Raw genomic sequence first — 26,215 nt, forward strand, 5'->3', positions numbered from 1 at the left:
TAGTGAATAGCAAGAAGCCGATTTGATACTTTTCTGTCATTTTGTTCTGCTCCTACCGTCACAACCGAGGGAAATCTTCATTGTCTTTGAAATGTTAAAAAACTTTTTGCAAATACAAACCATATAGAAATAAAGAAACATACGTTTATTACTGTTACACGGTTCACATACATTAAAAACGTAAAAAATATATTTTTGTAAATTCATTTATACATTACAAGATTCAGAATGAGAGAAACAAGTAGGTGCCTATTATAATTGGAGAATTCTAGTACAAAATGAGAATTTCAAAGAGTGGCATCTTAAATCGAAAACAAAATAGTCCAATTTCAGATAAAATGATCGGTTATGAGTGTTCGACGAATTTTGCAATTAATTTTTCTTTTCCAAACAGTTGCTCCGGTAATTTGCCTGTACAAAATTATTTGTTTGATGCTAACAGAGGTTTCTTTTCATATGATACAAGTACATCAATTATTATTATTGCATTCAGGCGGATCAAAAACACATTTCGCCCGTCTGGGTTCAGTAATAATTACCCAATATTTTATTTGTGGTCAACTTGAGCTCCGTTAAAATCAGTAATATCGACTTCGCCCTAACGTAGTTCTCGCAACTACAATTTCTAATAACTTAGAATTTTTGTAAATTACATACAACAAATGTATGAAATCGAATTCACTAAAACTTCTTCACACGATTGTAACACAAATCAATCATATTTCAAATAAGATATGAAAAGTTATCGGATAATTGGACCTGTTTTTCAGTTTCCATGTATTTTCTGTAGATCTATCGCTACTCCGTGATAAGGTTTTACTATGGACCTATCTTAGCCCATCATCTAGAAATGAGTTCGTTCTCGAACAAAAATAAATGCAGTCGGGAAAAGAATTTCATATTTTCGTGGCACAATGGAAGGGAACGTTTTGTTATGATCCTTTGGATATTTTTTTTCATCGACGAGTGTTCCGCAGCAGTAGAATTTTCATGAAAAACAAAATCGTTATGCTTTGTTTGTTTTTTAAATTTTACAAAGAACTCGGGGTGTTTACGGAATTTCTCATTCGGCAGGAAATCGAAACAAATTATATTCGTGGATCCCGAGTTCCAGAGTTTGATGGAGTGTTTGAATTGACACGTACACATTTATGAAATGTACGTTTAAATCGTCATACGTTTGCTCTCTTACTCTCTGTCGACAAATTGCGGGACTGTCGCGATTTGTTATTCGTGGATATTGCGGTAACATGTGTACCTCGATCAACTTTCACGCCGCGGGATCTCTTTCACATGCTTAAATTGACATTTCACGTCCACTCTTTTGCTCTCCTGATTATCATAATTCCTCAAATGAAAAAAAAATAAAAATAAAAATAAAAAAATCTTGATACATACACGCAACTTAAAGCCTATATTTACACGCCTTTAGAATAATCTCTCGTCCTCACTCTCTCCTGGAGATACTCCAGAAAGTAAAAAAAAAAAAAAAAATTTGCTTCGAACTCACCATCGGCTGTTTGAGAGTGAAAAAACTGTACAGATTCTGATCGATCGTACACAACTCTAGCAACCACCGATCGGACGAACTTCTTTCGTCTTTGAGTTCGATATTTTTTTTTCGTTTGCTTTCAGTGATAAAAATAATGATAACAATGGTCGAAAACAAAAAACTGGGCAGTAAAAATAAATCATTAATTAAACTGTACATATTAAATTTCGTTTCGGCATCACTTTCTTCTATTGTAATGGCTTTAAGGAAACGAACGATTTGCCAGTGTTCGAAAAGTTTGTTCAACCGATAAACTGAGAGAGATCGGGTAGCTTAAAACCGTTGAAACTCGATGGTGTCGTCGGTCCTCTTAGGCCATTGTGGTTCGACGAAAAACCTGAGAATCTTGTGTTCGATGACGAAAACTGCAGTCTCGCCGTTGACTCGGATGCTGCAAGAGCGAAACCGCATTGTGCTGTGCAAACGTCGTCACGAAGTATCGCCTCGCGAGATGCCTCTCGCAATAATTGGTTGCAATCGGTTATTCGAAGCGAAGCACATTGAGTCTGAAACAAAAATGAGAAATTGACATCGAGATATTAATTAAAATATCGGAGTATTTTTTTTTTTCATCTTATTTAGAATAAATTTAATAAATAGTGTAATCAGTATGAATTTCACGGCATAACGACGGTACGTCTCTAACAATCAGAAAATTTTGCTTCTCGTTGGAAGTTTTGTTGAAAAATGTTGAAAAATTCGAATTCACAAAACTATGATAAAAAATGTTCATGATTGAATCGGAGGACGCTATGTAGTAGTGTCAAATTGACAATTATGTTACGTCTTCAATCGGTTGTAACTTTTTGGTCCGTCGCATAATAAATAGGTTCATAATTGTTTTCTCAAAAAGTCTCGACTTCACCAAAAAAATGTATATAGCAAAAAGTGTTTAGAATCATCCAAAAAATCACACGTGTTCTTTGGATAATTCTAAACGCTTCTGGCTCCATAAAACTTTTTCGTCAAGTTGATACTTTTCGAGAAAAAAAATCATGAAAATTGACATGCTGTTTTGCAAAAACTGCCATTTTCGAAAAACTGATAAGGAAAAAAGAGTTTATAACCAGTGTTCTGGAAAGGCCAGACATTAAGGACACCTTCTCCAGCGATAATATGATCATTCGAGTGCAGCAACGATAACAAAAATCGATTTGAAAGAAAAAAAACGTAAAAAATTCTCAACTTTTCAATTAAAAACGCAAAAAGAATGAAGATTTTGATTTAGTTTTACAAAACAAATGGCAGATTCTGTAAGAGCACCTTCAAAAACTCTCATATGAGATTTCAAAGAATTTTCCTTTTGTTCCTCAGTTAAAACCGTGTACTTAAAATTGCGTATCCAAAATTGTCGTTTTGCGCATCAATGCGTTAACCGTGATGAGTTTAAGGAGGGTGGATCGCGACGATACAATGTTGCCATGCTAAACCATGTCAAAAATATGAAGAATTTCAAAATGATAAGAATTTAATAAAATTTGGTAAATGTATTCTTTAAAAATATATAAGACAATATCAATTTTTTTAGATTTTCTACCACATAGCTCTCGAGTAATTGAACACTAAAGTTCACCTATATAAGCATAGAGTTTATACATATATACAGTTATACATCTCGTGCATAAGAACTTCGATTTATCGTTCAATTATTCGATAACCATGTGGTAAAAAAATTTGAAAACAATTGTATTTGTATACTTGATGCCAAAGAATGTTATCACCAAATTCGATAAAATTCTGATTATTTTGATTTCGTGATCCACCCTCTTTAACGTAATTTTTCAGTGATTCGACGTTGATTGTACTCTTCGTTGCACGAATATTCGATAATATTTAATGGCAAACTCAATCAATACAATTCTTATTTCAGCGATTCAGCACTGCACACGATATCGTTCAATATTTTCTCATACTCACTCCTTCGTTGGTGCAAACGCAGCTGGTGCAAGGTGTAGGGAATCCGGACTGGCCAACGGCTACATTTCTGTTACCGATTTGGCAACCGTGGCGAGTTTCGGCCCAAGGGCCGAAGTCCATGTGGGGCATGGATCCGCATGGTACGCGTGGGTTCAAGAAATTGCTGGGTAAGTCGAAAGCAGCCCTTTGCATTTCGACGTGACTGTCCATGTTCTCGCAGATGACTTTGGACAGTGTGTTCTTTCGTATTTCGGCGAGCTGTGGTTCGGTGAAGCGTATATTCGGATCGTCGGTTTCGTACCAGAAACGATCGCACTTTCTCGCTTGTCTAAATTGTATGGCGATGATACAAGCGAAGGTTGGTCCGACGAGGCCTCCTTGCAAAGGCCTCTCGCTCATGCCACCCGGGAAGAGATCAATGTCGTCGACGGAAGCGTAGATTCTCTTCATTCTTGCGATAACTTCGGGCGTCATTTCTCTTGACAGGTCCTCGAAAGTGTTGGCACGTTTGAGATTACAGAGAGCTCGATAATTGTTGTAAGACGGAATTCCGTGGTCTCTGGCACGATGAACGTTCAACGCAATGAGATCGATACCCGAGTGAGGAATGTTGTGCTGCTCGAACAAGTGATTGGTTACTTCACCGGTGATGAACTGATCCAATGTTTCCATGGGCGTAGCTACGAGGCCTCTTATCATTTCGTCGATCATGGACTGTTGGTAGAGCATGTCGGGATTGAAGAAACCGTCGCGCAGCAAAATCGGCGGGTCCATGGGCTGGTAATTGTGGTCCATTCGCGGCAAATGCGGTCGGAGCAAAGAATGCCCGATTCTGTAAGCAGCTGTAGCGAATTCGTTTAGCACGCTGGGGTTACAGGTCGGAGAGTATTCCTTGTAGTAGCCTTGGGGCAGGAGCTTCAAGCCGTAAAGACTGACCGCATTCCAGCCGAGGATACGGGGAAGAAATTCGTTGTAGGTTATGTGCTGGAACATTGCGCTGACGATGCGACGAGTCTGCTGGTAGAGTTTCTCGCCGTCCCAGTGTGGGTTAACTCGTCTCAAACCTTCCATTATTCGATTGTGTTCGCGGACCCACATGGTGTGCATCACCGTCAATCCAGGCTGTTCGGAAGCTCTGCTGTCGCCGCCGATGAAGCAGTACTTCGAAGCAGCTTTGCACTCGGGATGGGTGGCGGACTGAGGGAGCAGGTCTTTCCCCCTGACGGGATGAGTCGTTATGTTCATCCGGCCGGTGAAGCCGCGCAAAACGTCAGCGATGCATTTGTTCTCGCCGTAAATAACCGAGGCGTCGAGGAAAGCGGTGTTTTGGTTGACTTGCTCTCTCGGACCGAGATGTTGCTGTCCAGGCAACGATCTCATCGAAGGGAAGCACATTCTTGCTCCGCTCGTTTCATTGATCGTTGGGAAGAAATGATCGCCCGGTGGTATCGGGAAAGGATTGCACTCGGGATGGACCGTCCTCGCCGAATCGCAGGATCTGCACGAGGGTATCGATTCCGCGAAGCCTTTGTGGATCGGAGTCATGGTCAAATCGTGATCCAGGAATTGGGCGAACTGCATCACCATGAGTGTGTAACGGTTGTGCAGATTTGATATGTCCGGATGGATCGTCGTCGAGATGACGCGTGGATTTGGCAACGGCGATCCGTTGATCGAGCTCATGCGTGGCTTCGAAACTCCGTCTTCGTAAACCGGTGGCAAAAGTCTGGCGAACGTCGTCAACGATTGACCGAGGGTTGGGTTACGCAAATTGTTGCAATGCCCGGTCAACGTGCGGTAGGGCGTTGTGGGGTCGCACGGACTCTCGTCAGCCGGACAGTCGATCTCTTCGTGATTGGTAGCTTTGCCCGCCGGCAGGAAACCTGATATGTCAACGTTTTGGAGAAGGTCAGAAAAATCGCTGCCTGGGAAGTTGAGGATGTTGTCACCGGAGTCGAAGGCCTGACGCTTACGGCGTCTCAGTCCGTGAACACCGTTCACTATCTCGTTCGTTGCGAGTTCGTAGAGTATCGACGAGTTTGCCAGAAGCAGCGCGTCTTTGTTCGCTTTGGAAAAGCTCGCCGCCGTTCCCGCCGGTGATTTTGGATCGGCTGTTCTCTGCTGAAGCCACGAGTTGTATTCCAACTGTTTACGGGCGAGCAAATCGTTCTCGGCTTTTTTCACAGCCGCCGCTATTACTTCGGGCGGCAATTCGGCCACGAAACTCGACTTTTGCGGAGCTGCCATTTCGTTCGTGATCTCGGGCACGGCGACCGGTACTTGCACCTCTTTCCAGGCGCTCAGGTCGAGAATCGCAGACTTGTCGCAACTTATTTTCGCGTTCAAGTAAGGATCCGGCTGGATGAAAACCTTCGGTTGAATCCTCGGTATTATTGTGTGAGCGCAGATCATTCCGCTGAGGGAAACCTGTCTGATCGCCGCGATTTGCTCGCTGCTCAAACTCGAAGGCGGCAGATCGTTTTCGTACCAGAAACGATCGGAATTTCGGAGCTTGGCGAATTGTTTTTGCAGCAGGCACGCAAAGGTCGGCCCGACGGCTGCGCCCTCCCTCGGCGTTTCCAAAGAACCGCCGACGAGCAAATCAACGTCTTCGACTCTGGAGTACACCGTCGCGAGTTTCCTCGCCTCGGCAGGACTCATGAAGCTTTCGAAATCCGTGAAATTCTTTATTTGGCTGTAACCGTTGTTGCAGTATTTTACGAACTCGACGTAGCCCGGAATTCCGTGATCGCGAGCAGCGTGGACGAGAAGCGCAGCCGCGCTCCATCTCGGATCCACGGGAGATTCGCGGCCGTCGAGATTTACGTTTTTGGCCGGCTTTGCGACGTGATTACCGAGTTTCGGGGCAGAATTCGTCCGGCTGTTTTCTCTGCCCATGGAAGCGAGAGCCTCGAGCGCGGCGAGTGCTACGGCGTCGAAAGCGCCTGCGCGATTTTCCGAGGAATAACCTTGGTAAAATCCGCGAGTGACGGGCCTCAATTCGCGATCGGTAATGGCTGCTTCCCCGAGAACGCTCGGGACGAATTCGTTGATCGTAACGTGTTGTAGCTGAGCGACGACGGCGCGACGTGCCTCGAGGAAGATTTTCGAATCGTCCCACTCCGAATTGAATTCGGCGAGGTACGTGGCGATGCGATTGTGCTCGTGGAGGATGACTCTGTACAACTCCCCCAAAGAGGATGCGCTCGAAGTGACGTTACATATTTGACAGGCCTCCGGATCGACTTTGCCGTCTTCGTAGGTTCTCAAAAGATGCAATTTTTCGTCTGTATTTCCGTAAATATCGCTCCCATCCAAATAACCAGTCGCGCCGTTCATTTGCTCGCGACTTACGAATTTACAGCTGTGAGCGCTCAGCGTCGGCACTGTTCGGTAATACGGACGACAAACTTCCTCCCCGTCTATGCTCGCGTAACACTCGTAATGATCGAAGCTCTTGTCGCAACAACGGTTCTCACGCATCGATGGCCGAACCGGTGAGCTAATGTCGCGCAGTAAAAGCTCCGACCACACTCCCGTGAAACTCGTCAAGCCCTCGTGATGACCAGCCGAAGAAGATCCGCCGGAAACCACTCGTTCGATCACTTCCGTTGCCGAGGGTAGGGAGTGCCTTGTAACCGATTGTCTCGGTCTCGAAAAACCTGCAAAAGTTTTAGCGAGCATTAGTCACCGCGAGAAAAGCCCAATAAACCTTATCGCACCAATTTTTCCTCATAAAAATCGCGATTTTCTCTTTTTCCAATTCCCAACAGATGCACGACGATCTCCCTCGCTCGAAGGAGCGTTACAAGTCACGCGGAAATCTAGTCTCAAAACATATACGTCACGTCCAGCCCGAGAGATTCGAAGCCTCGATATCGCGAGGAGGATTTTTATTTAAGATCTTTTTTCGTCTGCCGAAATCGCGTTGATTCGCATTTCCGCGGTGAATGCTTTTCCCTGCAGGCTGTTAAGAATTTTGGGTCAATCGTGTGGCATCGTCAGGGGGAAAGGGATTATTTGAGAACCCCTGCGGAGAACGGCCTCACTTTCTTCGCTCCTCGATCTTTTCTCACTTTCATATTTTTCGTTCCTACCTGCTATACATATATATACATACAAACGTGTGTTTTTTTCCCAACGCGGTACATCGCCGCTGACCGCTACGTATATAAAAGTTTTATTGCGGCGGATGTTGGTTACCGGTAATTTGATTCAGCAGATGCAATCACCGATAGACTGCCAAAAGTAGTGCTCGATTTCGATGGTTCTTTCCACGAGAGGTTTCTTCACTCGACGATTTAACATCGCTGTGTCGTAATTTAATAGCTTTTTGATGTTGAGTAAGAAAATAGGCGTTGTACGAAAAAACTCGAGTGTTTGGATCCGCGTTGAGACATCAGCCGGAAGGCGCTCAAAGGAAATTAAGAAATTGAGGATACCGCGCAAAACTGGATCGCGGTGGCGCCGAGTGAACGGTTTACCGATTTTTTTCTCTGGACGAAAATTCTTCGACAAGGCCACCACGAGGAAGGCTGCGTTTCGGCCACTCGCGGCTAGTGATTGAATTCTAGTGTCGTTACATTGCCCATTTGTACCGTTGCGATTCGTTAGTCGATATTTGTTTGGATTGGAGAAAAGTAAGTATGTAATTCGAAATTCTCATTTCCGATTGACTATTTAGCAGATTACGTGTTAATCGAATATGTCATCTTTGAATTCGTATTTACTTGAAAATAGATATTTCGAATGCAATTTTAACAGACCATACGCGAACGTCAAAAGTTCATGTTTTCGAATTCAGATTCAGAATGGAGAGTAGTTGTTTTATAGACAGATCAGAATATAGAGTAGCAAAAAATCGAAAGTGAATTTTTCGAGCCCATAAAACTTGGAAATGCGAAATAGCGATGGCCTGAAAAGGGGAAAATCGAAATGGCGATGTTCGAAATTGGAGATCACCGGTCTGAGTAAGTGAGTGAGTGAAACCTTGAAGTTTCTACTTTATTTATTTTCAACATTCAAAGCTCTGGTCGAATTGATCTGTTTCCAATTATCATTGCAAGTTTATTAATAACTAAAGATTTTAGCTGTTCGAAATTTTAGTCATTCCAACATTTTATCCCCACCCCACGTTTTAGAGAATCGACATCGTCGACGACTGACCAAATAACGAGGCACTCTCGTTCGTGTATCGTGCAATTTTTTTAAATTTTTATTTCTACGTATTTATTGCTGCAAATAATTTGACGCAATAAACTGGCGTCACTCGCTTCTGATACGATCAACGTGTTCACCTACGTATAGTACTTGAATAACGTGGGTTCGTTACGTCAAAATATTCGTAAAAATAAATAATCATGATAATATCGAAGGCTAATAAACGTAACGATAGAAAAAGGCGATAACGATGTAGAAATGATCAGGGAACGAGCAAACCGGAGTTCTTCGTGTTTCTTTGTACGTTATTCATCGAAACTTATGAATTCGTACAAAAACATTTGTTTCGAGGGCTCGTACGAGGACGATGAGAATCTCGTTTGCGCGTGCCTCCGCGTGCACGAAATGCATCCTAGATTTAACTGTACAAGAAACGTTCCATTATTTATAAGCGAGAGAGACAGTCAAACGTGTACGTTCTGTGGCGCAACTGTGTGTTCGCCTCGAGAGTCCGTCGACTCTCTATTTCAATGGTTGCCGAGCCTCCTGCATGCTAATCCTTATTTTCTAATCGTCCAGCCTTGCGGTGCCTCGCGATTCGTACGCACCTGTATACTACTCAAATCTTGAAGTGTAGTCGGCAACGAAATGAATTTCAGTGTTCCGAAGATATCGAATAGTTACGAAATGGCTCGGAACGACGAATGTCGTCAATAATTTTTCGATTTTTCATGCAATCGACTCAAATTAACGAGCAGTGATTTTCAAATAACGTGACGTCATTAAATGCTTATTTATTGATTCGTCCAATTGTTTTTTTTTTTTTTTTCATCAAAATTCCAATGGTTTTTGAAGGAAGTCAATAAAATATGCAGGAGACCGGACGAAACGGGGCACTTGAAAAATTTCGTATTTTTTTTTCAATTTTTTATATTTTTCCAAAAATAAAATAACGAATGGAGTTCTTTCAAAATTTCTTCTTTGTTTAATCTTTATAAAATTTTCATTTTTTACAAAATTTCTTTTATACCTTGACTGCTTTTTTTAAGGAGCATTCAAGGTCCATTGGATTTAAATTCCAGTGAGAAATAAGAATTCGCAAATGCATTTTTTCAGAAATTTTCTTGGTGTTTGAGAGCAAGAGAAATATTTTAGCTTAATAAAATATTTTCTCATACATTTCGTTTTGCCCCGATCCCCTCTAATTCGCAACGATAAATCGCAGCTCCGAGCTCCCGAGCCCAATCAAACTGAACAATATTTATAATATTCAGCCATAAATCATGTCGTCTTGCTCGAATTACGGGTAAATGATCTTATTCGAAACAGCTTAATATTTAGTACTAAAAAATGGAATAATTACCGTCTTCGTACGAGGGAGTCATAAATCTGAGGAAGGGTGAGCCTCTGGCGCCCCACGCGGCATGTCTCACGTTGTTACAGGCACCCGAGGGTGTTCTGTATTTGCTCGGAGGACATGGCCTCTCTGGTATAGGCCTACACTGTATTCCATCGGCCCCCAGTCTATTTTGCAGCCTGGAAAGATGAAACAAATGAAAATACCGTTAAATAACTTTAATGGAAGGCTAATACGCAAGAAAAATTGCTTGCTTCCGCGACTTGGCAGGCGTAAAAAAAATATCGTTTGAAGAAACGAGAAACGCCGAGCGTTACTTCGATTCGGGTGTGCTGGGAAATTTCTCCAAATAATCGTCGAAGCTTACGAAATGAAATCGCTCGTTACAATGACCCGTAATCGTGAAATTATCGCGGATAAGGGGGAATTTATTCTTGCAACGAGTACCTAATATAACCTGTTGCAACTATACGACCTCGAACAATCGGCCCAGGGCGTAAGGATCGAGAGTGAAATTGTGGCCTCGAGTTAACGGCGAAACGGGTAAACAGCTTTCTCAAAATTACTACACAGCACATATCGATCCTCTTAGGCATATCTATAGAGCTTATTACAAGTGCTTCGACTCTCGGTGTGATGGAAAAATGTAAAAAAATGGAATACAGAAAGAGAAAGAGAGAGAAAAAAAACGAAAGAAGAGTAATTCGATCGTATTTTATTTAATCGATTTCCTGCCGAGGAACCAGGTTTTATAAACCGATTCACGATCCAAAGTTCCATTGTCCATTTCCGCATATTTTTCATAAAACTTTCGCTGACCGCTGAGTGCAGCCAACTCGATTCACTCGCACTTATTTTTTTCGCTCTCCGCAATACTCGGTCTCATTCTGCCGATACGGAATTCATGGCGCAATGAAAAGCTTTAGATTCAACGGTTTAACGGCGGTTCCATGCACTTTCGATCGGCTCATCGGAATACTTTGAAGTCATATTTCTATGAAATTACTGTTTGACGAAGCTCCGAACACTTTTTTTTTTTCGTAACACTGCCCGACGAAAGACAGACTGGATTCACAGTTTCTCTGTTTTATGTGAGATATAGATAAATAAATTTAGCGTTTCCTCGAAGTGGAAAAACAGAAATGGCGAATTTATGAATTTCGGATTATAAAAATAGCTCACACGGCAAAAGTTTTATGTCGTATCGATGACAACTCAGGACACATTCAATCATTGATATGACGAAACATCACGAAGTATTCCCCATGTGAGAACAACATTTTTTCATCGCGATCACCGCCCGAGCGAGCTCCGATATAGAAAAGTGATTGTGTGATGACTTTTACTTTCACGGTCTTGGCGACGCCGAAGGAGCACGGAAAATTCTTCGGCGCGTCCCGTCTGGCGAGTATAATACTCGCGGAGAATTTCTCGAGATGGCGGGGAAATAAAAGTGCCCGGTGATTAACGGCGTGAGGAACGCTCGGAGCGATCGGGTGACAAAACTTTTTCTCACTTCGACTCGAAAATCTTCGAGTCTCATTTCCTTGCCTCTTCCTTTCTCTGCGTTTCATCTGGGATTTCATTTTAGGTCATAAGCCGTGACGAGACAGCGCAGGTAAAGAGGAATCGTCGAGGTGACCGGTTCGCTAAGTGATTGTCGTGTGAAGAGACGTGAAAATTGTTCCTATTGGATTGGAAAAAACGTGGTCGAGGATCGTGATCACCCTTGAAAGGTGAAATTCTCGGTCGCGGGTTTCGCAACGTTTGAACAAGAAATTCCTTTCTATAATTGGATAGTACGTGCTTACCGGTTGTGAAAAAAGTCTAAATAACGACGATGAAAAAACTAGAGTTGGATACGCGCGTTGGAAGAAATAGATAAAATACACGGAGTGTCGACGGAAATTTTTTTGAGGGTCACTCCAGATGATTCGTGACATTTCGTGGTTTTAACGGAAAGTTATATTTTCATTTCACATTCGTAGAACTCGTCGAGCATCCTCGAAGCGAGTTCAAATTCGTGAGCAGTTGCTTTTTAATGCCATGGATATAAAATTACGTATTCACTGATACAGGGGCTTGGGCGACGTTGGATTTCGGTAACGCGGAATGAATCGAAAGAGCTTCGGTTGGTGGAAAAAACCCCGAGTGAATGACCTGCCCATCGAAAATTCGTTAGAGAGATAAAAAAAAGCTGAATTTTGTCAGGTTCGATTGGCATTTCAGCAGCAGCGTCGTCGATTCTGGCGTCGGAGTGAACGACCTTCGTATACGGTCGAACCACCAGCGCCGAGTCGGAATGAGCTAGTCGACGCGGTGAGCGCGACGACGATTCTGGTGAAAAAAGAATTCAACAAAAACAGCAGAAATCTAGTTTCACGAATTCGAATTCATAATCGTCCTTTCGGTATTCAAATTTTATTCAACTCACCAGGATCTCGACTGAGCCGCGTACCTCTCGGCCTCGACGGCGGCACGTGCCCTCGCCTGTAGATCATGATCTACACCGTACACATACTCTGAAAACGATAAAAAAGTATTACAAAACTCGATTCCTATGGAATTTGATTTTCAATTGACTCTGTGATTAGTCTCGTTTGAAACATCGAAATACGTGGAAGAAAGTACAATGAAAACTGCTCTGATGCGTCAGCGAAATCGAATCCTTACCAAATTTCATTTTCAATCATTATTTTGTAATGAATTTTTTTGCGGGCTACGAAGAGTGTAAACGTTGGAATTTCAGGTGTTTTTTTCTCTATTTTATAAATAAAAATTGATTGGATGGATTTGAATAAAACCTTGTACACATTTTTTACATACTCAGAAGTACTGGAAAAAAATTTTTAAAAAATTTTTTTCATGGTATTTTTTTGTACACTTGTGCGTTGAGAATGGCACTCCTTGAATCGGCGTTGACAGCAAATCTCAAAAATGGAACATCTCCGGACAAAAAACCAAAAAGATTCTCAAAATGTATGCTATGAGCAATCGCGTGACGTAGGGAATTTTGAAAATATTGTTTAGAAAAAAAATGGCGACCATTTGAAGAAAACAATCACAATTTTTGTGGATTTCTCAATAGAAAATTGTTTACAAAAGAAGAAAAAAGTTATCAATAAACGATTACGTCACCCTGAGAACATACGTTTTCGCTACGAAATTCAATTTGAATCAAGCCACTGAGATAAAAACTCTCTCCGTTTTGCTGTCAAGGGGTGCCACTTCCAACACACCATTGTACAAAAACATACCATTAAAAAAAAAAACAAATTTCCCAGTACTTTTGAATATGTAAAAGATGTGTACAAGCTTTCATGTAAATCCATCCAACCAATTTTTAATTATAAAAGAAACAAAAAACACCTAAAATCCAACGTTTACACTGTTCACAGCCCTTAATCGAGCCTAATCTTCGAATACCGAAAATTTGTTTTGTTCCGATCTTTGTCCCAGTGAAAATACAATTCGCTACGAAGTTAAAAAAAAAAAAAATATCAACTGAATTCGACTCATCTTGACTGAAGGAACTTCTACAATACAGGAGTTTAGATTTATAACAACGAATGAGTACTTTTATCCGGGAAAATTAACGATGCAGCATGAAACGAATGCTGATCACGAACAATGCGAGAGAAAATCTGTGTGGTTATTCATCGAGTGAAAGTGGACGATTTTACGAATAGATCAAAATCTGAGTACAAGTGTTGAATAATATAGATATACAGATACGCGTTGATTTTAATGGAGCGTAAAATGATCTATTACTTAGTATTATACAAGAGCTCGCGGTGTCTCGGCATCGAATTGAATCTCGTGAGCATAGTATAACGAGCGAGTACAATTAGCAGCGATTGAATGTCGGTGAAAAATCGATTTTTACGATTACAGAGACCGGAAATAGATTTTCTTTGGATATTATGCTTACAAATTCTAACGGCGTCGATGATCTAAAACCAGCAGTCGAGAAATCGTTAAAATCGATTCTATTGCATCCTCCTTTTCGTCACGATAACACAGCAATAAATATTATTACGTATGTATTACGTGTGCGAAAATAATAGAAAATAAAAATCATTTATCCAATACACCGACGCGTGTCCGATGCGTAACGCGAGTTAATTAAATCGCTACATTCGTTACGTTTCTCACGTAGATGTTGCTTATTCCGCGTACTTTTTTTCTACCAATCTAATAATAAGCAATCACGATGGATTAGTTTTACGACGATACGGAGCTCTCAGATTTTCTTATGGATGCAGGAAACGCTCGCCAAGTTCATTCCCTTGGTCATCCAACGGAAGTGAGACTCGAGGTACTCTAACACTGGAGAAATTCAAACACTTCGGCAACAATTTCATTCGTTCATTTTACTGTTGCGATCACCAACGACGACAACTATCCAGAGTTCAGTTTCCACGGTTTAAGGTTGACCTATCGGAGCAGCTTGTCAAGGGACACTTTATTATTTTAAAAACTTGAAATTAGCTATAGATGATGGATTTATATATTATTTTTTAAACCTGCGGACACCACACTCTCTTCGAGGTCACACACTCGCCACACTGGTGCTAACTTGCACTTGAACTTTTCAAAACTTTTTATTTCATCCATTAACGTATGGAATTAATTTTACAACGAGACTTTTTAGCGATAATAATTCCTTAACAATCGATTTTAATGATCGGATTATAATCATTAAAAAAAATATTGTTTTATTATAGACGAATAATTAAATTGTAGAAAGGAATTTTGTAAATCTGTTTTTTTTTTTTTTTTTTTTTTTTCATTTTCGTGGCTGCAAATTTGCACCAGTGTAGTGTCCATGGATCAGTATTACGAAAGTCCATGATTTGTGAAACATAATTTACTACGAAGTTTTTAAATGTCATTCTGATTTGACTCACATCGTCCAATCCTAATACGTGTGGCAACGCTGTCTCGTTTGCTTACCATTTACCATCGCTTTGTGCGAGTAGGTTATGTTTGATCGTGGATCGACACAATGTTCGGCTTGGCCAGAAACATTTTCTTCGAGCGAATCTATTTTTCCTAGCATTCTGTTTCTCGGATAAGAACCCTCAATTCCACTATTCAACGAAAACAATTTGATAGTTCACGTATTCGAACCCGTTTTCGGTTATTCGAGGTTATGCAGCGTTGCCACGTCCACGCAGCCAGAGCGGTAGTAGCAGAAGACGACGACACACCACGCAATTACTTGACTAAATCGAACATTTTTATTTTTATTGTTTGGCAAACCTTTTTTTATTCAAAAATGATCCTTACTATTTTTTTAACGTTCGAGAATTTTTTTAAAAACACATCTAATCGGAAAAATGATTTGTTCGTGGCTCAGATCTCTGTTAGAGCGCGGTCCCCATAAGCTGTGTGTTAAATTTCTAAATTTATCGATTATTTATTGTTATAACTAGTCGATGATGGGCACAGAAATTTTATAGGCGTTTTCCCGTGCACTTTAACTATCAAATAAAAAATATCACGTTTGTATCTATAAAAATGAAGTTTGCGGTAGGTAAACTTTAATATCAATGATTTGATGAGTATGAGCGAACGTTCGGGAATTTACGTGCATCGCATTAACTGACGTCGTTAAGTTCCTCCGGTAAACTTGTTTTCAGACTTGAAATTATGCATATTCACAACAATTTGAACGCATGCTTTCCAACCGGAAGACGAACAATTGAAAATCCGACAAGTTTATCGTCCGTTCTTTGTCCGAACGTCTCAGAAGAAACAACCACGACTGAAATAATAACGAGGGAAAATGGGAATCTAAACTGCTGTCGATGTATTATTAACTTTTGATGAATCTCGAAAAAACTAAGCTCCCGATACGGATTATTAACGACCATGAAATTATTAATACAGCTGACGAACGTCCGATTGAAAATTGATCTCTGCTACTAGGCTCAAGCCTCCGGATTCTTTGTTCTATCGATAGCACATCAAACTGGAAAAACCTCTCTCGGTGAAGCAGGAACAACGCAAATTTAAAAAGGACGCAACGAAAGATCTCATCACCTGAACACAATATGCTCACTGAACAAGAGACTCATGCAAACGAATCTTTAACGAGATAATACGTGTAAACGAGTATGTTAAACTCACCTGAAACGTCGAAGTGCTGGAACGTTGGGGAAAGTGAACTCGCAACCAGAACCGTGGACAGCAAGTACAGGCCCGTTCTGAAATAAGCAAAAACAACGAGCATGTAATTGATTAATTATCTATAATCCAATTTCGCTGACTATTTTTCCCTCATAAAACACTGTACATTGGTGATAAAAAGCAGCTCGAAAAACAACTGAGAGCTGCAGTGCGTTTCGAAGTTTTTTTTTCAGAGTTCCTAGTCAGAATCGATAAATCGAAATTTCATTTTTTTAATCGATCAATCAGCAATTTTTCTCTGACTTTATCAACTGAACTACGAATTCGGATTAGTGTCTAACGAAATAGGTCTAAGGTGGGTTGAAAATAGCGTCGAAATCGCATGGCAAACTGGTAAATTGACAAACCGGATGGAACGAAAGTTCTCCGATTGCTATTCGACGAGAATTTTCATTACTTTTCACAATCAAGTTCCGCGTGATCCGGAGTTTCGGAGTCTCGAAATCTCGTCTCGTTCCTGATAAATCAAAATGCCGTGCTCATGCTCCGTTACACGGAGACCAAACGAACTGTGAATATTTCTAATTCCGATGACATGCACGCCTGCGATAAATGAATTTATGTAGGTGTGTGCGTGTGCGAAACGCCCAAAAATTAAACAGTTTGTCGGATATGCGCCCGTGGACATCCCCCGTATCTACTTTCTCCCAGAATATTGTACCGGCGATCGAGAGAAATTAAGAAACTCGATTCGCTCGTACAGATGTAACAGTATATAACGCACAATATACACACCGCGTGAAAGAGAAATAAGAAAAGTTGTCTTGCCATCCACGGACGAGTAAATGTGAAATAAAATGATGTCAAAAAAATGCGAAATAGTTATTAAAAAAGAAATTATAAATGAATGAAAGGTCGACACATAAATATAGGTTTGCAGAGAAAAGAGCTTGAATATTTCGAGTTGCTTGTAACCTTTTTGAGTGAGTTGTGAGAATGTGGGATATCAGAGTTTTTAAAACACATTCGATTTCTTTCTTGATGGAAAGTTCGTTTTTTAATGCGTAAGAAATTCTGTACGTTTTCGTATCGAATTGTTGATCCAACAAAATTCGTTTGGTTAAGATTTGTTTCGTTGATTCAACCAGTGATTGTTTGTAGTTCTTCTGTCGCGGTCGAGGTGTACAGATCTTTGGTTGTATCTTCCGAAAATGGCTCAAAAAAACATTTTGTTGCTACGAACTAATATCCATATTTGGTTGATTTTTCAGGATATTTAAGGGGTCTAGCCTAATTAGACGGGCAAAAAAGACTATTTTCACGATTTTTTTGACCGGCATAAATATGGATACAAAAAGAGTACGAGACAATTTTTTTTGTATCTATTTTACTCAGTTTTCGTACAGAAAAATGGGGGAGAAGACGGGTCCAAAAAAAGATGGGAGTGCGCCGTTGATAAAATCTCTGGAATGGATGATCGGAGAAAAAATGGTTTTAGATTCAATAGGCTACAACAGCGCGTATCATACGATTTTTGATTTTCCTAAAAATGACATAATGGCGGCCATTTTTCCAAAAACTACGAAAAAGTACGTTTTTTCATCGCTTTTCGCAAGAAAAAATAGTTCCACGGAAAATTTCAAAATTCGTACGACATGCGTTATAGCTACAGTCATAAAGAGGGTATGGTAAAATTTTGGTAAGGATCGGTCGAATAGTTTCGGAGGTTTCATCAACGAGTCGTCCAAAAGTACACTTATAGGCTGCTCAGATCTTTATAAAATTTTAGTATGATACTTTTAAATATGTACGCTTTCGAAAAATGCAATAAAAAAAAATCGATTTCTTGAAAATTCTAACGAGAATAGACTCTTCAATCAGCTCAACAACAAAAAGGTTGTTCCTTACGAAAAAATATTTGGTTATGTAGACAGTGATTTTTTTTAGAAAGCAAACAAATGTTCAGTCAATATAGATTTCAGTATTAGTATTGAGAGAAGGAATAACGCAGTTAATAGCCAAAGCACAAACAGACAACGTCGATGTCAGTTTTGTTTTGTATTTTATAAATATAGACAGTAAAAATGGGATGAGATTCATCGACTCACCGTGCTGAAATCTTTCATTGAAACCTAGCTCTCAAAATAGTCCAACATAAAAAAAAATTTAATACCTTTTCGAGTTGTATAAGAAGTGTAATGATTGATTGTTGAGATCCAATGAGGTAAGTCTCGAACACGTTCCGCGTTGGCGTAAAATGCCTCATACATATGCAAGCTCAGTCGACACTTATTATACGGGCACGCGTATGAATTATTTTCGGGCGATCGATTTTTACGTCTGTAAGATAAAGAGCCGAGGCTTATTTCGGCCAGTAGGTCATCGCGACGAGAGCCAGGATCTTCCTTTCGTCACCGGACTATAGAGAATGTTATTGAGTAAAAAGGAGTAACACTAAATATCGAGGACACTCTCGGCCTTGAACCAAACATCATTATGTCGTAGTGAAGGCAACGGGCTGACCTTCAGAATCTGGCAATTGCGACCAGTCGCATCTCTTCTTCGAGTCACGACGTTGAAATCATTTTTGAAGAATTTTTTGATCCCATTTCTCCTATTAATATCACGAAAGCCAGGTCAGTAATTATTATTTTAAAAACTATCAATTTCCCATCTGCTGTCAAGGTTGCCGTGTGTTACGGAAGCCCGTTAACAATAACTGGAGCATGAATCTATAATTTCATGGGTTTTTATTGCGATCAAGTGATTTTCAAGAGCCTCGACCAACGACTTTGAATTACTTGTTTCGGTGAACTTTGCGAAGCATAGTTTTTCAATGTTCTTTGTACAATTCAGAAAATAAATTCTTCTGTCACTACCGTCTCGTTCGCGTTTATCACGCGGTTGAGCTGGTGCCCGTCGTTTTGTTTTAGGCTGCTTCATATCGATCAGGAAACAGCAAAATATTTTGATAAAAATGATTTCTTGTCTGAATGTATCCACGAAATTCAGAAGCGTTGACCAATAGTTTTTGAATAAACTTCCTGCAATGATGGAAAAATAATCAGAGAACGTTTTACAGTTTCCGAATCTCCACTGGATCTTTACGAGGCACAGGATGAATGAATCTTTTCTGTAAAAGGAGGTTAAGGTTCAGAGGTCAAACACTCTAAACTCATTGAGTCGCGAGCACGCCGAGTCGCAATTAGTTTTTTGCCTTCATTTTCATAGAAATTTTGATTGAAGTCTGTAGGCACTATGACGTTTTTCAAAAATTCAAATGCTTTATTGAAAAAGTGGAGCTCTGGTCCAATCTGAGGAGAATTAATTGAGAGCCACTGCGGAAATCTCGACTTTCCACGTTAAAACGTAAGTGTCTGTTTGCTGGAGGTAAAGGTGACCTGGTCTCACTCACACTTTTTTCTTTCGCTCTCTCTATCTTTTTTCCCTTTCTGTAACTCATCGCCCCGAAAGCCCGGGGCGAAACGTCGAAATCTACAAGAGACGAGCAAGTACGCCAAGTCCAGGGACTTTGCTTTTCCTCAAGAACGGACAGACCGTTCGCTCTCTGATCAGAGGCGGGCTGGCACCTTCGCTCTCTCTTTCCTTTCTTACTCCATCTGTCTACGAAAGCAAACACGTCCGTCACGGAGCCCTCCGTTTCGAATCTCATTACACTCATTTTCCTACCGAAAAACGTTTGTATTCTTCTCTGCTTTTACTGCTGATATTCCTTGCTTCCTTCTACAATTTCATTGTCGTAAGATTTCAAAACGATTGAAATTCAACTTTTCGTTAAAGAATAAATGAACAATGGTCCTCATTTTTTTCTCAGTTGAAAGAAAACCTTCACAGAAACAGATGAAGACTTTCTTCCGATGCAAACGAAATCGTTGGCCACGAAAACGTAGTAATACCGAGTTCCAAAAGTAGTGTACTTGAACGATCTCTTTCCAGGCAGGCCCGTTTGAAGAAAGTCTCAAACCAACCACAGGTATTTCACAAAAAACGTCCCGAAAAGTATTGAGTCAGCAACGATAATCGCCCGTTGCGGAATATTCGTAGAAATAGTGTAAAAAAACGTTAAAAATTATTTGACACGAAGGTAATAAAATATAATTCAAAATTCGAATGCGTTATGCGGACGAAAAACGCAGCGCTGTGAAAAGAAGCGTTACTGTAGATTATGATAATAAAAAAAATCTTTATATCTCCAGTAATGGAGATCATTACATGTTCGCATTTCCTTTCTCATTCGTCGACTTACAATAATTCTTACTTCTGTCTCGTTATAAAAAAATAATAATTTATACATTGTTGTGCACGTTTTAAGAGGCTGTAACGCCCAAGTGGTCATAGTCGCAGTACACGCTTTCGCCATTTTTCACGTTTTTCTCTCGACGGTCACGATAGCGATTCAACTCGACCTTAGGTCGTCTTTGTGCACACGTACAAAGAATAAGAGGAATAGAAAAAAAGAGAGAAAGAAAGGGAGAGTTCGAAGAGATTATTGCCAGGTTACGAATGTGGACCACTCGCTTTTCTTAATATCTGTGGTACTTTTACTCTCTCGTTAATGTCTACTCTGAACTCCACAGAGAAAAGTTTATTCTGGCATTGGCTTTATACCGAAATGGAAAGCAGCCGAGCAAAATGTGGAAAATTTCAATTCAACGAGTTCTATTGAATAATTTACCGACAAAATTTTTTATCAATTTTTTCCGATACTTAAAATCGCGGCGTAAACAAATAAAAAAAAAGAAAAACAAAATGATTGCATTGATCCATGTGAACGTTGAAAAATTAGCGAATTATTTGTCATTCGACGCGGTATCATGGTCCAATGAAAATTATAAATATTTCAATGCAAATCGATACTCCACACTCGAGGATATATGTCTCCTGAGCGATAATTCAGTGTCAGTGGGTCAACGGGTGCGTGTGTTTCTCACTGTAAGTAAAGAGAAATCTTTTCTCCTTCTTTGCGGGCCGGGCGCGATCTCACAAGAGAAGTTTCGTCCGGGTCCAAGCGCGATTCTTTCACGTGCCTCGGGACGAAATTCCGATATCGGGATTCGTGTCATTCCGACGATCGGTTTTCGCGAGACCAAAAGGAATTGAAATTTCATTCGATGTGACCGCCGGCTCAGATTAATAGGGAGAAAGAACTTGAGAGCGCCGTTAAGATCGAAACTAACGAAACGTTCAATCGAAATTTCGTTCCATCGAATTACCAATTTTTAAGATTTCTTCGCACAGGCAATCAAGATTTCCTCAATTTCAAGGGTTTTCATTTAATTTTTGATCTCTGTAAATGAAAGGTCGATTTTAATTGGCTGTGAAATTAAGAATGAACTTGAAATACTTTCATCCTCAATTCCAGTCTCCCAATTTCGTTCGACGGAGCTTTTACTCCATTTAAAAATTGCTATATAAAAAGAAAGCTGAAGATCACCGAAGATACAAGATACGAAGTATGAATGGAGATTACAACGGCGAACGTTGCTCTTGTCGCAGCAATCGAATTCCTGATTGTACACCGTCCGTTATAGTAAAGGCCACACAAGGAAAGAGAGAGAGAGAGAGAGAGAGCGAAGAGAGTTAACGATGAACAGGCGATGAAACACGAGGCTCGCCTCGAGGAAGTGACTCGTGAGCTCTTCTCTCGGGTGAAAGTGGTCTCACCCGGCTTCGTCGTGTGTGCCACTGTAAAACCAAGCCTACCGACTACTTTTGCTCCGTTTATTTCCAGTCCTTATATATACCCATGTAATTATAAAAGGCCAATGAAAAAAGTGAGATGGAAAACATACCGAGTAGTTGCTCCTTAATAACAAAAGATTACAAAATTTTCAAACCGGAATTATTCGCTATTGGTAGCGGCGTTTAGTCACGGTTTATCGATTTTTAATATTCAATCAATCTTTTCGTTCTTCGATTCATTATTTCAAGACAAATTTCATAAAAAACAAAAGAAATTTATTCGAAGATACCGTAACGGGTGAAGATTCGTGACGTCTGTATCGTTGGATTTCGGTAGCCAACTTGTCTCGTAAAATATGAAAAAATGTGTATGGGAGCGCGTCAAATGACTCCTGAAAGAAGTACAAATTATTACAAATTTTACTGAACGATCGAATTTTCTGGGTGTCTAAATTGGGTCCATTTTTACTTCCCATGAATTAATGTTATTAATTCAAAATTGTAAATAAATTTTTCCAACTCATTTTTTGGCGAATGGAAATTACAAGCCATTGATTAATCGAGGACCCGTCACTGACTGAACCCGAAGTTTCATTCGTCTCTGGCTAAAATACTATAGTTTTTTATGTAAAAAATCGCATTAGAGAGCGCAAAGGGAAATGAATCAAAAAAAAAATGTCAATAAAAAGACAGAAGGCTGTGACAGGAATGGGCCAAACCAAGAAAAAACAAAATGCCGAAATAAGCAAATGTGAGGTTATACCAGTGCTCGTTACCAATTTCGTTAAATCTTTAAGGTGATATATTTGGATTACTAGTAAGACAATCGTCTCGAATTTTTTCCCAAACCTTCATTACATACTTTATTGTTATCGTGCACTTTTTTATAAACACGTTTAAATATGAAGAAAAATTTGATGTGCGTGTCAGTCGACTACACATTCAAACTCTGTGTAAATTTCAAGACTTTCTTAAGAAAATAGTTTCGTGCATGAACTACCTTAAACATCATTTTTTTATCTTTCATGTTCGACCGTTAAATGAATTTTGAGAAACAGTCAGATACGATTTTTGTTGAGCAATTACGAAATTGATTTAGCTGTTAGTTTTTAATATCATTTTTAATAATGTGAACTGGATGGTATAATGGATACGTTCGATTTGTGGTGTAATTTGGTACGTGTACTAGCAGTGCGATGGTGACTGTTACTCGAGTCAGTGTACCACGAGCTGCTCTGCTGCTGTTCACCTCTCGCCATTCTTTTCATGTTCAACTCGTATACAACGTACAGTTATTATCTCAGTCAATCGAAGGTCGTTTTAAAAAACTCGCAACCCTGACCCTTCACGTACCGACGTTATAAATGGTTTAACGGGAAAATTGACTCGGCACTTTCCTCACAATCTTTTTTTGGAAACATCAACTTTTCTTCATCGAACTAAACGATAAATAATTGGCTTTCGATATAAAAAAAAAAAACGAAAGAAACTTTTCGGAGGTAAGTGAAAACATTTCACTTTATAACGATCGTTCTTCAGCTCTCAAGATAGCGAGTCTCAAATTTTATCGTCCTTTCGTGCCTAGCATTAATGCTGCACAAATTATTTTTCATTAAGTGTCTGAAAAATTTCGGAGCTCCCGTCTCTTCAACAACGAATGAACTTTCTGTTCTTTCTTTTCTCGTAACACTCCCTCGTACATCGATAGCTGAGCCCCAACTCTGCCGACCCAGATTTTTTTCCTGTTTCCCCAGCCCCTTGTACATATAGCTGCGCTGAGGAAGCCTGTCGGCATCATTCCTGGGGGTTGCCCAAGAACCTTTCAGTCGGAGGGATCGGACGGGCTATTGTCTAAGAATCTTTGTACACGAGAATAAAAACGAAAATTGTCAATGTTCCCCACTGTTTTAAGTAGCATCGGATGTAATAAATTCGAAATATTCTTTATTTTCATATTTAATTTCAAACGAATTACAATATTCTCTTTTTAAACGACTTCGTTCATCGAGGTTCGCGAACAAAACTGTCACTTCTCTTCATTTTTTCTTTTTCTTCCCCTCCAATTATTTTTTAAGAGAGAGCTGTTCTTTTTATCATTGCTTTTTACAATGTGAACATATCACATTTCGAATACGTCTTCTCTTTCATCTTCCGTTTCCACATATGTAAGTATTCCAAGTACTCCAAATTCCTCAGTTTTGTTCACGTTTTTTGGACCGTTTATGTCGTAAGCTTACACATAACGTCCGCGAACGGGGAAGGGGTTCAGAATTGTCTATATAAAAGAGAGGAGGATGAGCTTGTGTGTATAGCGAAGAGGAACATAATATGTTGCGAATGTGGTTCTCCTTGACTGGGATAATCCCGCGTCACTGAGCTCTCTCGCGAGTGTGTCTGTGGGCGTGTGTGTGTGTTCGTTTCTCCAGGTCAGTTAGTACCAGTAATGTGGCTCTTGTCGGGGAATCACGAAAGCGAGAGGCATGTATAATGGACGAATTGACCCTAAGGAGCCGGTGTCTTCGGCTCGGATTGACGAAAATTAAAAATTCTTGTAAATAATTAAATGCTGAATCTGCGTGACTTCGAATTTCTGCTGGTACGATCAATAAGCGGTATTCTTTTCGAATAAATTATATTCATCATTTCGACGAAAATATTTTTTTTGCGAATGTCAGCTATGAAATAAATCAGAATTAATAATCGGATATGCCTTTTTTCACGATTTTTTATTGTTCAACTTGAGAACGACTGGTTACATGGCATTTTCAAAATTTCGGAGAAATTTTTTAAGAGGTTTCTTCCAATTGACGAAGCGTTTCTACCTGGTTTCTCAGCCTCATCTTCCTGCAGTATCTACTCTCGAGGGAAGCTCGGCCAAGTTGTTTCACAATGTTGCAAAAATGGGGATTTCAATGAATGATTTTATTGTGAGAAATACCATCGCTCAACTCGTTTTATTTCATGTCTTGAGAATTTTTAGGTCACTGTGTTATCGAAACGAACATGTGAGCCTCCATTTCAACGTGATTTCGTCGAAATTCTAGGATTTTTTGCGGCAATATTGATGGAAATGAAAATTGAGATATTCGTTTATATGTTAATCGAGTCTCATCAATATAAATAACTCGATTCGAACATTTTTCACGAGCCTCGTCTCATGATCATCGAAGCAGTGAAAGTCTTCAGTTTACGGTGTGTACACTCGAGTATACTGACATCGTTGAAAAAAAAGTTGACCATCAGCAAATCTCCGAAAGCAATAATCAATAACAATGATGATTATTATTCACAGTAAAGATTGTCAAAAATGAATCTCCAGTGGAACAAAAGTTGACTGATCCAAAGCTGACGTCGATGGAATGAAAATTCATTTTTTTTGCTCAGAAAATTTGACAGAAAAGAAGTGAATGAGCCTGATGAAATTTCTCAACAATTAGAACGACCAAGTGTTTTATTCGATTAGAAACGAAAGTCAAAATACATTGCGTGCAAAATTTTTTACAAAAACTGATCCGGCGAGAATTGCCGAAAAGCTGGCCTACGAGTGATATCGAACAACCGTTTTTTCCAATTTTTACAACGTTTTTGTTGAGACCGCACACCCAACCATGTTCTTTGTAATGATGCTGTCAATCTCGAACTTGTATTGATTTGCCTATTTCAAAGTACGTGATAAAAATGTAACGTATATCAAATGGATTCGTCACGCGCGAAGCGGAGAAGTCCGTCTGACTGAATCGGATCTTTTCTACTCGCTGCTCCGATTCCGGTCTCGTGTCACGGAAATGCCTCAGACGCACGCTCTCTCTCTCTCTCTCTCTCTTTCTCTGCTTGTACATACATAAACATGCGAACTCGAGTTGGTCATTCATTTTTCTCGTATTCTTAGCACATTTGACATTCCAGTCTTGTTTGCCTTCCGCCTGATTTCCACGCACGTGGTCCCGCATTTTCTTCTCTCGTATACATAATTGAGCATAATGATAACAATTAAACGGCACTGGAAACTTTCGTTTTTTTCCATTTCCGCAGACTCGCCTGCAGAAATGGACAATAAGTTTCATACTCTGAAATTCTAATACTTTATCGAGTCATCGAATTAACTAGAAAAATTCGAATGAATTTTATGAATATTGTACAAATATTCGATTTAAGTGTTGAAAAATTTTGAAATCAAACTCACCGGAACAAACCGATTTTCTTCATCCTCGTTCGCTCGATGTCCCCTTTCGTAGAATTATCAGCGTTGTTAAAAAAAATAAAGACGAAAAAAAATACAGCAACTTTGTTTTTTTATATTTTTCAAATCCACGAAATGTTACCAGCCGAAAATATTAAGCCTCTTTAGTATTCACACCCGTCGCACACTTCGCGCGACGACAACATCGAGC

The 26,215-nt window shown here is 39.9% G+C and overlaps 1 protein-coding gene across 1 annotated transcript; it reads right to left on the reverse strand.

The window, feature by feature from the left end:
- Window positions 1–124: 124 nt before the first annotated feature.
- LOC122417366 (uncharacterized) lies at window positions 125–26,215 on the reverse strand. Its single transcript, XM_043430816.1, has 6 exons — window positions 26,008–26,215; window positions 16,122–16,198; window positions 12,421–12,508; window positions 9,993–10,165; window positions 3,470–7,131; window positions 125–2,058 (listed from the first exon to the last, which is right to left on the reverse strand). Exons 1-6 carry the CDS (start codon window positions 26,028–26,030, stop codon window positions 1,795–1,797), a joined length of 4,287 nt encoding a protein of 1,428 aa, XP_043286751.1. The 5' UTR covers window positions 26,031–26,215; the 3' UTR covers window positions 125–1,794.

Source organism: Venturia canescens, chromosome 1, assembly GCF_019457755.1.
Source record: "Venturia canescens isolate UGA chromosome 1, ASM1945775v1, whole genome shotgun sequence".
NCBI classification, from domain to species: domain Eukaryota; kingdom Metazoa; phylum Arthropoda; class Insecta; order Hymenoptera; family Ichneumonidae; genus Venturia; species Venturia canescens.

Bases quoted from the DNA above. Each gene is read 5' to 3' on its own strand.
- LOC122417366 (XM_043430816.1), bottom strand. From the start codon at position 26,030: ATGAAGAAAATCGGTTTGTTCCG. The intron at 16,199-26,007 runs GTGAGTTTGATT...TGCTTATTTCAG, and splicing joins AAGAAAATCGGTTTGTTCCG to AACGGGCCTGTACTTGCTGT. The intron at 7,132-9,992 runs GTAATTATTCCA...AAACTTTTGCAG, and splicing joins GACTCCCTCGTACGAAGACG to GTTTTTCGAGACCGAGACAA.